Source organism: Armigeres subalbatus, chromosome 1, assembly GCF_024139115.2.
Source record: "Armigeres subalbatus isolate Guangzhou_Male chromosome 1, GZ_Asu_2, whole genome shotgun sequence".
Classification (NCBI taxonomy): domain Eukaryota; kingdom Metazoa; phylum Arthropoda; class Insecta; order Diptera; family Culicidae; genus Armigeres; species Armigeres subalbatus.
The window spans coordinates 259,668,448-259,682,927 of record NC_085139.1 but is presented as its reverse complement, the minus strand read 5'-3'; the positions used below and the strand labels follow the sequence as shown (position 1 = coordinate 259,682,927).

The 14,480-nt window shown below is 43.2% G+C and overlaps 1 protein-coding gene across 1 annotated transcript in view; it reads right to left on the bottom strand.

Annotated features, from left to right (window-relative positions):
• LOC134207028 (ubiquitin carboxyl-terminal hydrolase MINDY-3 homolog) overlaps nt 1–14,480 on the bottom strand; it is a 20,964-nt gene extending 6,484 nt beyond the window's left edge. The window contains exon 1 of the mRNA XM_062682768.1: nt 13,525–14,480. Coding sequence (XP_062538752.1) covers nt 13,525–13,857 — 333 coding nt within the window. The 5' untranslated portion in view covers nt 13,858–14,480. The remainder of the gene's footprint in view (nt 1–13,524) is intronic.

The window sequence follows — 14,480 nt, the reverse complement described above, 5'->3', positions numbered from 1 at the left end:
ATTGGAAAAAAAAATATTTTCATTTATTTTAATTCATTCCACAAATATGAATCATTTTATGCCTTGGAAAGGCCAAATGCGTGAACGGTACCCGTTATTTCTTGTCGAAATTGCTTACAGAATATTTCCCAGGTACTCAGAAGTCGTTCGTAATAAACTACAGGCGGTGAAAGTTATTTCATGAAAATCAATGTTATTTTTAGTATTACACCCAGGTCTTTTTTTACACGTTTTTTTTTGCGAGGTTTTTTTTACACGGATTTTCGAATTAACGCGGTACCCAGATCAAAATTTTCTAAGTCTTTTTGAATGGAAAACACTTAGAATAATTTTATGGATATGGGAACGTATTAAACTGCATACAATATAAGTATTGCCGGAATGGATTCGATGAGTAGAAGCCGGAAATCGATGATTGACGCCATTTTGAAATTCAAGATGGCCGACTTCCGGTTTGATAAAAGGACCGGAAACCCATGCAATATGGGTATTGCCGAAATGAGCTCCTATCCGGGTCGTAGCTAGTGTGAGACAAGGGTGTATTCCATCACCGTTACTGTTCCTTATTGTAATCGACGTTAATCTGGTAGGGGCCAAACCTATGGCAGCCTTTAACCATGGAGAATCTAAACGACATCGAATAGGCTGAAGACGTGAACTTCTCGCTCAACGGTGCTCTGATATGCAGAATAAGCTCAACGACTCGTCTTCCGCAGGTTTAGTCATCAACGTCAACAAAACCAAATCGTAGGACGTAAACACGGCAACCTCTTCCAGTTACAGTAGTTGGACAATCAGTGGAGTGGAGCCATGTGGCGTCAGACGGCGGTACCAAGATCAGCATAGGCGCACGGATCAAGAAAGCAAGGATTGCCTTTGCGAGTTTAAGTAATATCTGGAAGAACAGGCAGATATAACGCATCAAAATCCGAATTTTCAACTCTAACGTGAAATCTGTACTGTTATACGGTTGTTCATCAACAGATGCCTACGGTCAGTGTTGTCCTACACTCAAGGCAAAAAATTCTGCTCTTCGATTTTACTCCATCTAAACGATTTTATAATCTCAACTAAGTAAGTTCAACTAATAGAAGGATATTTGAATTTTCTAAATGTCATGGCAAACTGTCAAAAAATGCACCCCAGAGCCACAGGAGCGCGCGCGCTGAAAATACACTCCAATGAAAACACTCCAGTGTATTTTCCGTGCGCACGCTCCTGTGGCTCTGGAGTGCATTTTTTTGACAGTTTGCCATGACATTTAGAAAATTCAAATATCCTTCTATTAGTTGAACTTACTTAGTTGAGACTATAAAATCGTTAAGATGGAGTAAAATCAAAGAGCAGAATTTTTTGCCCTGAGTGTAGGACAACACTGCCTACGGTACATAATTTGTGCCTGGTGGCCTCACAACTGGATCTCAAACAATGAGCTCCATTGTCCGATAGTAAGGCCGAGGCCGATAGTAATGGAAACTCGGGATCGGAAGTGGGGCTGGATCGGCCACACTTCACGAAGGAGCGGAAACGAAATATGCAAACTAGCATTAGACTGGAACGCAGCGGGACATCGCAGCAGAGGCAAACCCAGAGGCTCATGACGGCTCATAGAAGAAGTCGGCCTTAATCTAACCTGGCTACAGGTAAAAGCGATAGCTGGTCGTCGCTCAGAATGGAGATCTTTCAAGTCGATCCTTTGCTCCACCGGAGGCGTACAGGATTCATAAGATAGTAATTAAATAATCTTCATGCTGCTAGATAAAACTGAACTTAACAGTAAAAATCCTCTTCAAAATTGTACAACACCCATCAACCTACTTCTTTAACAGTTCTCCAATATCCATCGATATGATAGAAAATATTCGGCGGCGTGGTAAATTCACATACAGCGGCACGCCGACGCGGCGACGGCATAAGAAAATCACAGGTCTAGCTGGAAATTTCAAAATAACGCCATACACCAATTTCCGGCTTTCGCTCATCGAACCCGTTCCGGCAATACCCAGTTTCTAAGTTTTTGTCAATCAAATAGACTGATAAACTTTTCACTTATCAATGAAAAGGACTTAGAAAATTTTTCGATGGTATTTTTTTACACGGATTTTCGAATTAGCACGGTTTTTTTTACACGGTTTTTTTTTTTGCGAGGTACGTATCCCCCTCGTAAAAAAAAACCTGGGTGTATTTACGAAAATAAAAAGAATGACAAAATTTTTTGGGGTGACAAAATCGGGTCGAAAACGTGACAAAATCGGGACGTGATAAAATCGGGTCGAAAACGTGATAAAATCGGGGGTAGACAAAATCGGGGAGTGACAAAATCGGGTCAACACTGTAAACTTCCAACGAGTTTAGCACCGCCCAAGCGTTGACCGATTTGGCTGAAATTTTGTCCAGAGCATCAGGGCGTCAAATAGAACCGAATAAGAGGGCGCCCTATCAAAAAATTTGAAAAAGTGTTTTTTGAGCCACCTTAGCACAGACATCACCTCCATTCGTCGAGCTGAGTTGATCGGTATATAACACTATGGATCTCCGGGCCTTCTATAAAAAGTTTGTTATTTTACCAACATTCCCAATACGATGCTGAATTCGGTTTCCCTGGTTTCGGCAGCATTACTAGTTTCTGGATCTTTCACCTATCCGAAAAGTTACCATCTGCTAGGCAATTCTGCAGCACCATCCTGAACAAATCTGGAAACGAAAATATAGCAGTTTTTAGAACAGTTTGGAATTCCATCCGGACCCGGAGCTTTCTTTATCTTCAGACCTTTCGCCAGTGATGACAGCTCGTCGTTGGAGACTTGCATACCAGCAAAGGTTACTCCGTCCTCATCTGCGTACAGTGTAGGCGGCCACATCGTAGAATCATGCTGCGGCAAGAGATCGTCAACGATGATCTTCAGCTTGCCCGGACACATTTCCGCTGGCGTCGCTTTTCCTTGGCTCCAGTCTCCATGGCATCGTCGCATCGCATGCCCTCGCAAGAGTTTATGTCAGCTCATCCGCATCGAGATTTGAAGCGCCAACGACTCCAGCAAACTATAACCTCTGGGGTTAGTCAGTCTGCTTCCCCACTCCACTGCCCAAGCGTTGAAGTCGCCTCCAATAATTACCGGTTTTCGGCCGATCAGCTTCTCCGTGAGTGAGTCCAGCATCCGGTTATACTACTCCAAAGTCCATCTTGGGGGTGCGTAGCACACACGAAGATCCCGTTGATTTTATAGATAATGAAACCTTCGCTTGAGCTGTCTACCACTTCTTGAATAGAGAATTTGCCCATCACTCGACCACTGCTTCCTGCGTTAGAGCGTTACCGTCACTGCCCAATTAATTGGCAATGAGCTCCCGGAAGGCCGAGCTCTTGATCGTAGAATCCTCCTTCAGCTCGAACAGCAACTCCCTCTTCTGGGTACGCCTAGCTCTTATTACTTTTTCAACCGTCTTTTAGCTCCGGGTCCTCTCTAACCTTCTTCAGGATCGCTGCGTACGACGTTTTATCGCTCGCTTCTACGATCAAGGCGTCACCTTTAACTCTCTCCCGAGGAGAACGACGTTTTTCTTTTTTCTTCTGTTCCTACCACGAAGTCATAAAGCTAGTTGACTCGTTTTTGCACCTCCATCAGGTTGGACCTCCCGAGTTGTAGGTCCTGCTGAGTAGCACTATTTTCCGATTTTTGGGTGGACACCCTATTCTCGGATCCTAGCTCTTGTTGGCCTGCCTGGTACTCAGCAATCTTGGCCGTACTACTGGTACTCCCTACTGCTGACTGCGACATTACTGGAGATCGCTGCAGCTCCCCTTTCTTCCCACTCAGAGAGTAGGGTTGACGGAACGCCGGACCCACTAAACCTACCCATGCAACAGAAGGTTACTTGAGTTACCCTCTCTTCTAATGCCCTGGTCCTTCCGGGACTTATATTATTATTTATTCAGATTAAGGCCGAAGTGGCCTGTGCGGTATATAAGAGTCTTCTCCATTCGGCTCGGTCCATGGCTACACGTCGCCAACCACGCAGTCTACGGAGGGTCCGCAAGTCATCTTCCACCTGATCGATCCACCTTGCCCGCTGCCCACCTCGCCTTCTTGTGCCCGTTGGATCGTTGTCGAGAACCATTTTCACCGGGTTACTGTCCGACATTCTGGCTACGTGCCCGGCCCACCGCAGTCGTCCGATTTTCGCGGTGTGAACGATGGATGGTTCTCCCAACAGCTCATGCAACTCGTGGTTCATTCGCCTCCTCCACGTACCGTCCGTCATCTGCACCCCACCATAGATGGCACGCAGCACTTTCCTTTCGAAAACTCCAAGTGCGCGTTGGTCTCCACGAGCATCGTCCAAGTCTCGTGTCCGTAGAGGACTACCGGTCTAATAAGCGTTTTGTAGATTGTCAGTTTGGTACGGATGCGAACTCTATTCGATCGGAGCGTCTTGCGGAGTCCAAAGTACGTACGATTTCCAGCCACTATGCGTCTCCGAATTTCTCTGCTGGTGTCATTTTCGGCAGTCACCAGTGAACCCCAAGTACACAAGTTCTTCTACCACTTCGATTTCGTCACCACCGATGCAAATTCGCGGTGGGTGGCTCACATTGTCTTCTCTTGAACCTCTTCCTATCATGTACTTCGTCTTCGACGTGTTGATGATTAGTCCGATTCGCTTAGCTTCCCTCTTCAGTTTGATGTAGGCTTCCTACATCTTCTCAAAGTTACGTGCCATAATATCTATGTCGTCGGCGAAGCCAAATAGCTGGACGGACTTATTGAAAATTGTACCACTCGTGTTAATCCCTGCTCTTCGTATTACCCCTTCCAAAGCGATGTTGAATAGCAGACACGAAAGACCTTGCCGTAACCCTCTGCGGGTTTCGAAGGGACTCGAGAATGCCCCTGAAACTCGAACTACGCACATCACCCGATCCATCGTCGCTTTGATCAACCGTGTCAGTTTATCCGGAAATCCGTGTTCGTGCATTAGCTGCCATAGCTGGTCCCGATCGATTGTATCATATGCGGCCTTGAAGTCGATGAATAGATGATGTGTGGGCACGTTGTATTCGCGGCATTTCTGCAGAACTTGGCGAATGGCGAACACCTGGTCCGTGGTGGAGCGTTCGCCCATAAAACCCGCCTGGTACTGCCCCACGAACTCCCTTGCAGTTGGTGCTAGTCGACGGCATAAAATTTGGGAGAGTACCTTGTAGGCGGCGTTCAGCAATGTGATTGTGCGGTAGTTGCTACAATCCAGCTTATCGCCCTTTTTGTAGATGGGAAACACGACACCTTCCATCCACTCCTGCGGCAAAACTTCCTCCTCCCAAATCTTGGTAATGACCCAGTGCAGCGCTCTAGCCAGTGCCTCACCGTGTTTAAATAGCTCTCCTGGTAGTTGGTCAACCCAAGTTGGGGCTTTGTTGTTCTTCAGCCGGCCAATCTCCTCCTGGATTTCCTGGAGATCCGGAGCTGGTAAAATTATGTCCTGCGCGCGTTCTCCCAGGTCCATCACCATACCGCCATTTTCGTCTGCTAAATCGCCATTCAGGTGTTCTTCGTAGTGCTGCCGCCACCTTTGGATCACCTCACGATCGTTCGTAAGAAGGTTTCCGTTTATGTCCTTACACATATCAGGCTGTGGCACGTGGCCCTTACGTGAACGGTTCAACTTCTCGTAGAACTTTCGTGTGTTATTAGCGCAGTAAAGTTGCTCCGTCTCTTCACAGTCTCGATCTTCCTGCTGGCGCTTTTTCCTCCGAAAAATCGAGTTTTGTCTGTTCCGCACCCATTTATATCGTGCCTCGTTCGCCCTCGTGCGGTGTTGCAGAAATCTCGTCCATGCTGCATTCTTCTCCTCAACTCCTCACATTCGCCGTCATACCAGTTGTTTCTCTGATCCGGAGCCACCGTGCCAAGTGCAGCGGTTGCGGTGCTACCAATGGCGAATCGAATCTCTCCAGCCATCTTCAAGAGACGCTGCGCCTAGCTGCTCTTCCGTTGGGAGTGCCACTTCCAGCTACTGCGTCTACCATCTACCGTCTTGTAGCCGCCCAATGTTAAGCCGCGGCGTCCGACTTCGACGCGTGTTGTACACCGTCGAGAGTTTTGAGCGCAGGCATACTGCAACGAGGTAGTGGTCGGATTCAATATTCGCACTGCGGTAAGTGCGGACGTTCGTGATGTCGGAGAAGAATTTACCGTAGATTAGAACGTGGTCGATTTGGTTTCCCGGTTCTTGGTTAGGTGATCTCCATGTGGCCTTGTGGATATTTTTGCGGGGAAAGAAGGTGCTTCGGACTACCATTCCGCGGGAGGCTGCGAAGTTTATGCATCGTTGGCCGTTGTCGTTCGATACGGTATGCAGACTATCCGGTCCGATGACCGGTCTATAGATTTCCTCCCTTCCTACCTGAGCGTTCATGTCACCGATGACGATTTTGACGTCCCGCAGTGGGCATCCATCACATGTCTGCTCAAGCTGTGCGTAGAACGCTTCTTTCTCGTCGTCGGGTCTCCCTTCGTGTGGGCAGTGCACGTTGATGATGCTATAGTTGAAGAAACGGCCTTTAATCCTCAGCTTGCACAACCTTGTGTTGATTGGCTGCCACCCAATCACACGATGGCGCATCTTACCCAGCACTATGAAGCCGATTCCCAGCTCGTTGGTGGTGCCACAGCTTTGGTAGAAGGTAGCCGCTCGATGCCCGCTTTTCCACACTTTCTGTCCTGTCCAGCAAATCCCCTGCAGCGCCACGACGTCGAAGTTGCGGGGATGTAATTCATCGTAGATCATCCTGTCGCAACTTGCGGAACCTAGCGACTTGCAGTTCCATGTTCCAAGCTGCCAATCGTGATCCTTTATTCGTCGCCTAGGTCTTTGCCGATTATATCGAGTCACATTATCTTTTATATTGTTCGTAATGATTGGTTTTCCAGGCGGCTTATTGGGCCTGCGCATTTCTCCTGTCTCGTGTCAGGTCTGTTTTATGTCCCACCTAACACCAGGACTTGGACTTGTGCGCTTTGAGCGGAACACGGTCGCTTTGGTGGGGCCTACTTGCGGATACATGCAGCTTTTTATAGAGGTTTAACAGTTCCCACTGTCAGGGCCCAGGGCCCACGTAGTCCCTGCTGCCCAGATGTTTCCGGATACTATGGTCAATAATGTATATCTTTCCAATCACGTATATATTATCCGGTACCATATTAATATTGGCATCAAACTTCAAGATTTTTCATGGAGATGCTTCAGGAAGCTTATTCAGGAGTATCAGACTTCAAGATTTTCAAATGCTGATACTTTTAAAGCATTTTAGAACTATAAGCTGCCATGACCGCTCTGTAGTAGGTTCCAGGTGTCCCAAAGACAGTGGCAATTTTCAAAATGTTCGAAACCATATCAAAATGAGTATCAAAGTTCAAGGCTTTTCATGGAGATGCTTTTGGACTCTCCTGTCGAACAGAGTCCGCCGTCGCACGAGGTTGACCATCTACAAAACGCTCATTAGACCAGTCGGGCTCTATGACCAGGAAAGTTAGACCTTGCTGGCGAAGGTCCAACGCGCCCTTGGAGTTTTCGAATGGAAAGTGTTACGGACCATCTATGGCGGGGTGCAGATGGAAGACGATACGTGGTGGAGGCCAATGAACCACGAGTTGCAACTGTTAGGAGAAATGATGCTTCGATAATGATCCGACCGGACCGACCGGACCAAGTGGAACACGGCCTGCGGATTCTTCGCAGACTTTGAGGCCATGGATATACCTTCCTATCGATAAACGTTTAATATAAATTCCAATCATCTCTTTGATAATTAAAAGTGGAGCTGATTTGAATGTTAATGGCTTCTTGTGAGATTTCAAACGTCACAGGAAGGTGATCAGAGTCAAAGTCAGCATGAATTACCAATTGGCCACACAGCTGACGTGAATCCGTTAAAACTAAATCAATTGTAGAAGGATTTCGAGTGGAAGAAAAACAAGTTGGTCCATTGGGATATTGAATAGTATAATATCACGCAGAACAATCTTCACATAAAATTTTACCATTGGAATTGCTTTGAGCATTATTCCATGAACGGTGTTTGGCATTGATGTCACCAATTATGAAAAATTTGGATTTGCTGCGAATTAGAATTTGAAGATCAGCTCTCAGCAGGTTCCTTTGCTGCGCATTGCTTGTGCAAAGGCAAGTAGGCAGCAATAAAAACGAATTGTCCAAAATTTGTTTCAACAGAAACTTCCAAGGTTTCAAAAACTTTGGTTTCGAACGAAGAATATAATTTAGAAGAAGAAGAAGAAGACCCTTTAAAAAACGGGCATTGCAATTAAAAAAGTTTCAAAAAAATATTTGGATCCATTACAACAAAGTCCAATAAATTTTTTTGAGTAAATTTGAACAGCTTCAGGCTTGCGAAAGTGTTTCCATGTTACACGGGACATAATACAGGCATTTTCCAAACTTTTCATATTATTTAGTTCACTTTCGTTGTAGTGAACTAATTAAAATTCTTGAGAAATACCCCTCTGGGAAGTACCAGAGCGAGATTTCTTTTTCATCTTAATTACTTGGACTGGGAAAAATTCAAGTAATTGGGAAATTTCAATTTTAATCTCATCCAGTGATTTATCATCAATGGAAAGACCTTTCAACAATCGCTCAGTTTTGTCGTCGTACGTGAAGAATGTACCGTCAAACGGGGTGACTTGCAACACTTGGGTTTTCCTCAAGTTTAAGTTTTTTTACAATAAAAATATACCCAAACATCGACCTATGTCATCACGCATCCCTAGTTTACATTGTATTTGTTGTGCCTAGTTGGTATTTAGGTGTAAATATAACTCACTGTTGTTTTTTTGTATTATTTTGTGAAACTGTTTCGTTAATTGCAAGTCGAACGTCGAAAATCGTAAGTTCGTGTAGCAAATTGAAAATAATTTCACCAAAATCGATCCTCTCTCCAGTTACAGTACCTAATTAGGTATGTAATTTCGCAAAAACTATAAAATAATAAAATTGTTTGTTTTTGGAATATCAACTTTTTTCAAATTTGTCCCCCTGCGGGGTGACTTGCAACAGCTGGTACACGATAGTTTATTTTTCAAAAACTGCTGATTCAGTTTTTAAACATTTTTTTTTCAAACTAGCATTGATTTTATGTTACAGAATTCCTTTATCATGCCGCGAAACTACAAGAAACCTACAGGAAGTCGCATGTATTCTAATTTTTCAAAGAAAACTCTGATGAAGGCAGCGGTAGAAGTTAAAAAACAAAGGGTTTATACGGGAAGCCGCTTGGCGGTACGATTTGTCCCTAACAACAATTTTACGTTATCCTAATACAGAAAACAGTAAAACTAAGAATTACGGTGGTCAAACAGTGTTGAACCTCCAAGAAGATCCAACACATGTGTGTTTTACTGCTTGCTGCCGGAAATGCCTTTTCAAAATAATGATCTTAACATAATCGTGGTAATTTGGATGGCGGGGAAAGAAAGGAAAACTGTTTTAAAAACAACTATCCAGGGAATGATGATGGTGCACACCATTCCATTCTTAATTCGACATAAAGCACTTTCAACCCGATGACTTAAAAATATCAATCTATCCGTTGAAATCGTAAAAAAATCAGAAGGGTTATGTACAAGACACAACCGCCCAACGTAAACTACGTAAGGCAGTTTGTTCATTGAGGATTGTAGTGCCATCATGTATGAATATTTTTAGAAAATTCATTTGATTACTTATGTCACTGGTTTTGAACAGAACTAGCGTATCTTAAGATATGAAAATTGTTGGATACGACAATTGTTTAAAAAATTTACTATGAAAACCCAAATTTATTCGTCAGTGGTAATGATGCCTTTCTTGGATCCGAATTGCCTACATTTGGGTTTTGAAGCATTTGATAAAATATTTCAATAGAAATATTTTCCGTTTGCAACTTTTTTTATTCAGAATTATTCCAATCATAGGCATATCTTGTTTTTCGTGCATCACTAGAAATCATAAAATGTCAATCATGTACCAAAACCCAATTAATTTGATTATGATGCGCGCGAGTAGTAAACGTTGCGGACGGGAAAAGAGTGTGTGTGTTATTACAATCTAACTCCCACTGTCTGGCAGTGTCACCAGTGTTGGTAAAATCTCAAAATCTCAAATCTCATCGGCGATTCAGAAACTCAAGTGCGATGCTCCCCCTACAGAATCGCAGGCGATGAGTTAGCTCGTGCATGAAACCTCGATGATTCAGATTTGAGTATGATTCTACCAACACTGAGTGTCACTATGGATACAATATTCGTGCAACCATTTTATTAATATCATTGCAAGACTTTTGAATCAGGGATCAAGAAGATGATAACTCTATTGTAACTCATATAGCCCGTTTCAAGAACGTATGCGTTCCGAAGCTTTTATCGTGTACAATAAGTACCGCATGATTCATTCCTGCATTCACACTTTCTGAATCAAAGTTAAATCCTTCTGATTCAGGCGCGCATTTAATTTAACAAAATATTATTAGGCCGATATAAATATCTTTTAAAATAAGTCTGTTTTTTGTGTTTTGCTCAAAAATAACAATTTGAGGGGCAACAAAAAAAATTTCCGGTAAATTTTGAGAATTTTCAAAACATGCTTTAACAAATGACGATTTAACTCGCGAACGGCTTGATCGATTTGCATGATTTTTTCCCTAATCGATTCGTTTTGGGATCCGCAAGGTTTGTATATACAAAAAGTTGGTGAATTTAACGGGGAAATGTAAAAAAATATTAGAATACTATTTTGGGTCAGCTTTTGAGGAAAACAAAACCAAACGGACGAAAAATGATCAAGAGTGCGGTGCTGCAAATAGTTCATTGTGATATTTTCAACATCCGGTAAAAGCTGGATTTGTTTCACTAGTTTTTAATAAATATGTGTAACGGCCTTATTAGTTTTCAGTTTGCAAAAAAATGCTCAACATTTTTCCAAAGTCGTTTTTAAATATAAACATGTTTATGCAATTACATTGCGATGATTGCATTACTAGCAAGGGAATTAGCAATGATAACAATTGATCGTCTCATGCCTGCACAAACATGCCCCTATCTGCATCACTTTTTATACACCATGCACTACATTACGCATTTTCGTTTCGACCGCGGTCACTGGTCCGGCTCCATTGTTCTACTTATTGTGCGAAACACCGCACAAAAAGCAAAGTCCAAAAGCCAACCGCACTGAACGGCGACGACCGAAACGTGACTCTTGCGGGCAAGAAAAGAGGGTGCTGCCAAAATGATCCAATACCCTATTTTAACGTCATAACCCAAAGTTTCAATATAATTGACAAATTCGACACAGTTGTTTCATAAGGGCCAATGTCGCAATGAGCTCGAATGGAGAAAAGTGGGTTCCAATGTTCCATGACATGTTTTCAATTGTAGTTCAAAATTTAGATGTTATTTTAAATGTTAATAGTTTGCATGAAATACATCCACATCTAATCATTGAAGGCCCATATAAATAAAATTTACTTTGGATTGAATTCGATTTGAAAATATGATTAAAGAACTAGTCGTCCTTTTTTTCTAACAGTGTACACTTGCGCCCTTCAGAAATGCGCCATAATGTTTTTGACAACATCCTTTTCGCCCAAATTTCACGCCTGGCTGTCAACCTATTTGTCAATATCGCCTGTTTGCATCGCCCCGTTGTGTTTTCAAAGTACCGTTTAGCCCTTTTGCTCACATGTGTTTTTGGTGCAAGAGCGAAGTGTCATAATGCAAAAATGAAGCGCAGTTTAGCCCCTTTGCTGCCATGGAGAGAACGGGGCGCAATCGCACCAAGAAAAAAATTCCAACGGAAATGCAATATCGCCTTTTTGTATTTTTCTGTTTTTACAGCAAAAAAACAACATTTTGTACTATTTTTAATATGCTACATATAGTACATTTACAGGAGGTTCGATCTATGTCATAAACTCGATTTGTTTACATTTGCTACTTCGGCCCTTATGAAACAACTATGTCGAATTGGTAGAGAATTTCCGCGTCGATTGATATATAAATCTCAAAAATCCATCGGAAGATAAAGACGCTATTAAAGTTCAAAATCTTACATGATTTCGTGACGGTCTCGAATTTGGAAATTTTCATTTGTCACCCTGTATCCGAGTCTTCCCCTTAGACGTAGTTTACGTCAAAAAATCGGAATGAAGGGAGGGGGATCCATCAAGTAAGCATCCCTGCATTGACAGTGGTGAAGAATGACCCAGGATGAAAAATCACTATAATTAAGTTGTTCTAAAACATGTTATGATTGAATTCGATGAAGTGTTGCAAGTCACCCCGCAGTAGGGGTGGCTTGCAAAACCCATCATTTTGATATTATTTTCATATTTTATTATTGTTCTATATCTGATTATATGTCTAATCACTAATATTAGGACACATTAAAAGTATCATGTACTAGTAGAATGAATAAATCCTTTTAATTCAGAATTATTGAGAGAAACTTGAAAAGTGTTGCAAGTCACCCCGTTTGACGGTATGCCGCTTCTCAGTTAAATACTGAAGAAGACGTTTGCGATCGTCAAAGGATCCCGGCAAAACGCGGCAGTCACCCTTCCTGGCAATCTAAAATCAATCAAAATCTAATTCCTAAAGCCAGAAAACTCGGCGACAGATAGCACAATTAGCGGAACCCTTTGCTTTTTCGCATGGATCGAATCACCTGGGCTAGAAGTAGATTCGATTTGCTCAATTTCGTCAGAAATCAAATCGAACTGATTGATCAGTTTAATAGGAGATGAAATATTTTTAATGTTAGAGTTGGAAAGAATATCTGAAGTCTCCAGCTTCTTTCTATTTTTTCCACGCTTTGGGATTTCTGAGCGTGACCTTTAAAGAGGTTTTTTTCAGAACGGTGTCTTTGCAGGATTACCACCGCTTGTCGGAATTTTACTTCCGCAAACGGGTCCAACGTAAAACAAAGGCACGGGTCCAAGCAAAGATCGTAACAAGATCAGTAGGTACAAATAGCGCTGAGAAACACTGCGGAAATTTAAATAGCATTGGGTTGTATTAAAAATTTCCTTCAGCAAAGGGGACAACCGCACAGTACAATGCAATCTAATGCAGGATAGAAATATTTCAGTCAATACACAATGGAAATCGCCTATTGTGAAGTCGGTTAATTGTAATCGTTTTTCTATAATACGGAATAATTCCACGCAATATCCATTGCTTTTTTCAAATTGTGAATATTCCAACAAAATAAAAAACAAAACAGTTTCATTCGTCAGCTATGACATAGCAGAACAGTCTGTTTGGATCATTTCACCAAAAAATCCCACTGAAATACGAAAAACAAACATCATCATACCGGACAAGGACTATTGCACCACCCATTAGCTATGCTAATAACAAATTGCAACATTTTTACATAAAGATGATTCAAGAATTCCCTTCAAGAATTTACACGATTTACAGTTGCAGCAAAATACGAAATAATTAAACCCCACCCCTTCCTACTTACATCACTAAAGCTGTGTCCGGGTGTTTCCATGAGCAGAATCTTCAGCAGATAGGCCTGCACCGGGGCGATTACACAACACGGTCCACCATCGTGCTGGACCAGCGCCGACGGTTCGCACTGGCTAAAGTCGAACCCCTGGGACCACCGACGGAACACTTCCGGTCGAATAGCAGGACCCCACAACAGCTGTCGGATGTCACGCAATTCGCCTTGCAGTTGCTGCCGAGCGGATCCCGACGTTCCAGCTGTAGCTCCCTCCTCGCCCTGCTGTTGCGGTGGCTGGTCACCATCCGCCGTTTGTCCCTGCGGCTGCTGCAACGAATGTTCACCCATCGTCGTTCCGCTTGTTTCCCCCGTCGCAATGGCAGTGGCCTTCGGCAATATCCAATCCCTTAAAAAGCCAAATGTCACAGCAGCGCAGCTCACGCAGAGGAGGAAAAATCCCACACACAAAATCGACAACACTTTTACGGGTTCAACACTTTGATGCACTTTCCAGTTTCTGTCCAGGGGAAGAAAACGCACGTTTTCCGCGTTTTCGGTGAACCGAATGGCAAACTAATAAATGGGACGAAAAGTTCGATTTTTCCGCTGTCAAAATTTCCTTTTGCACTTGGTGCCACTGCGTTTTTTTGCCACTCTACACCGCACTCCCAGCTTTCCGCCACGCTTTCTTCAGCAGCCACCGCCACCAGCTGAATCACCGCACTGAATCAAGCTCCTGACCTCGACGCTTCCTTTTATGATTGTCACAAAATTATCACTTTCGCAAAAGTGCGATCCAAAACTCGACACCGCAAATATGCAGAAGAAAATGTTAACTTCCCGTTGGCGGCACGCCGTACGAAATCCGTAAAAAATAGTAAAAACCGCGATGCTGGACTTTTTTTTGGTTCTTCTTGCTGCTGACCGACGACTCAACAAAACTCGCGAGAAAGAATGCATGCACCTCGCAC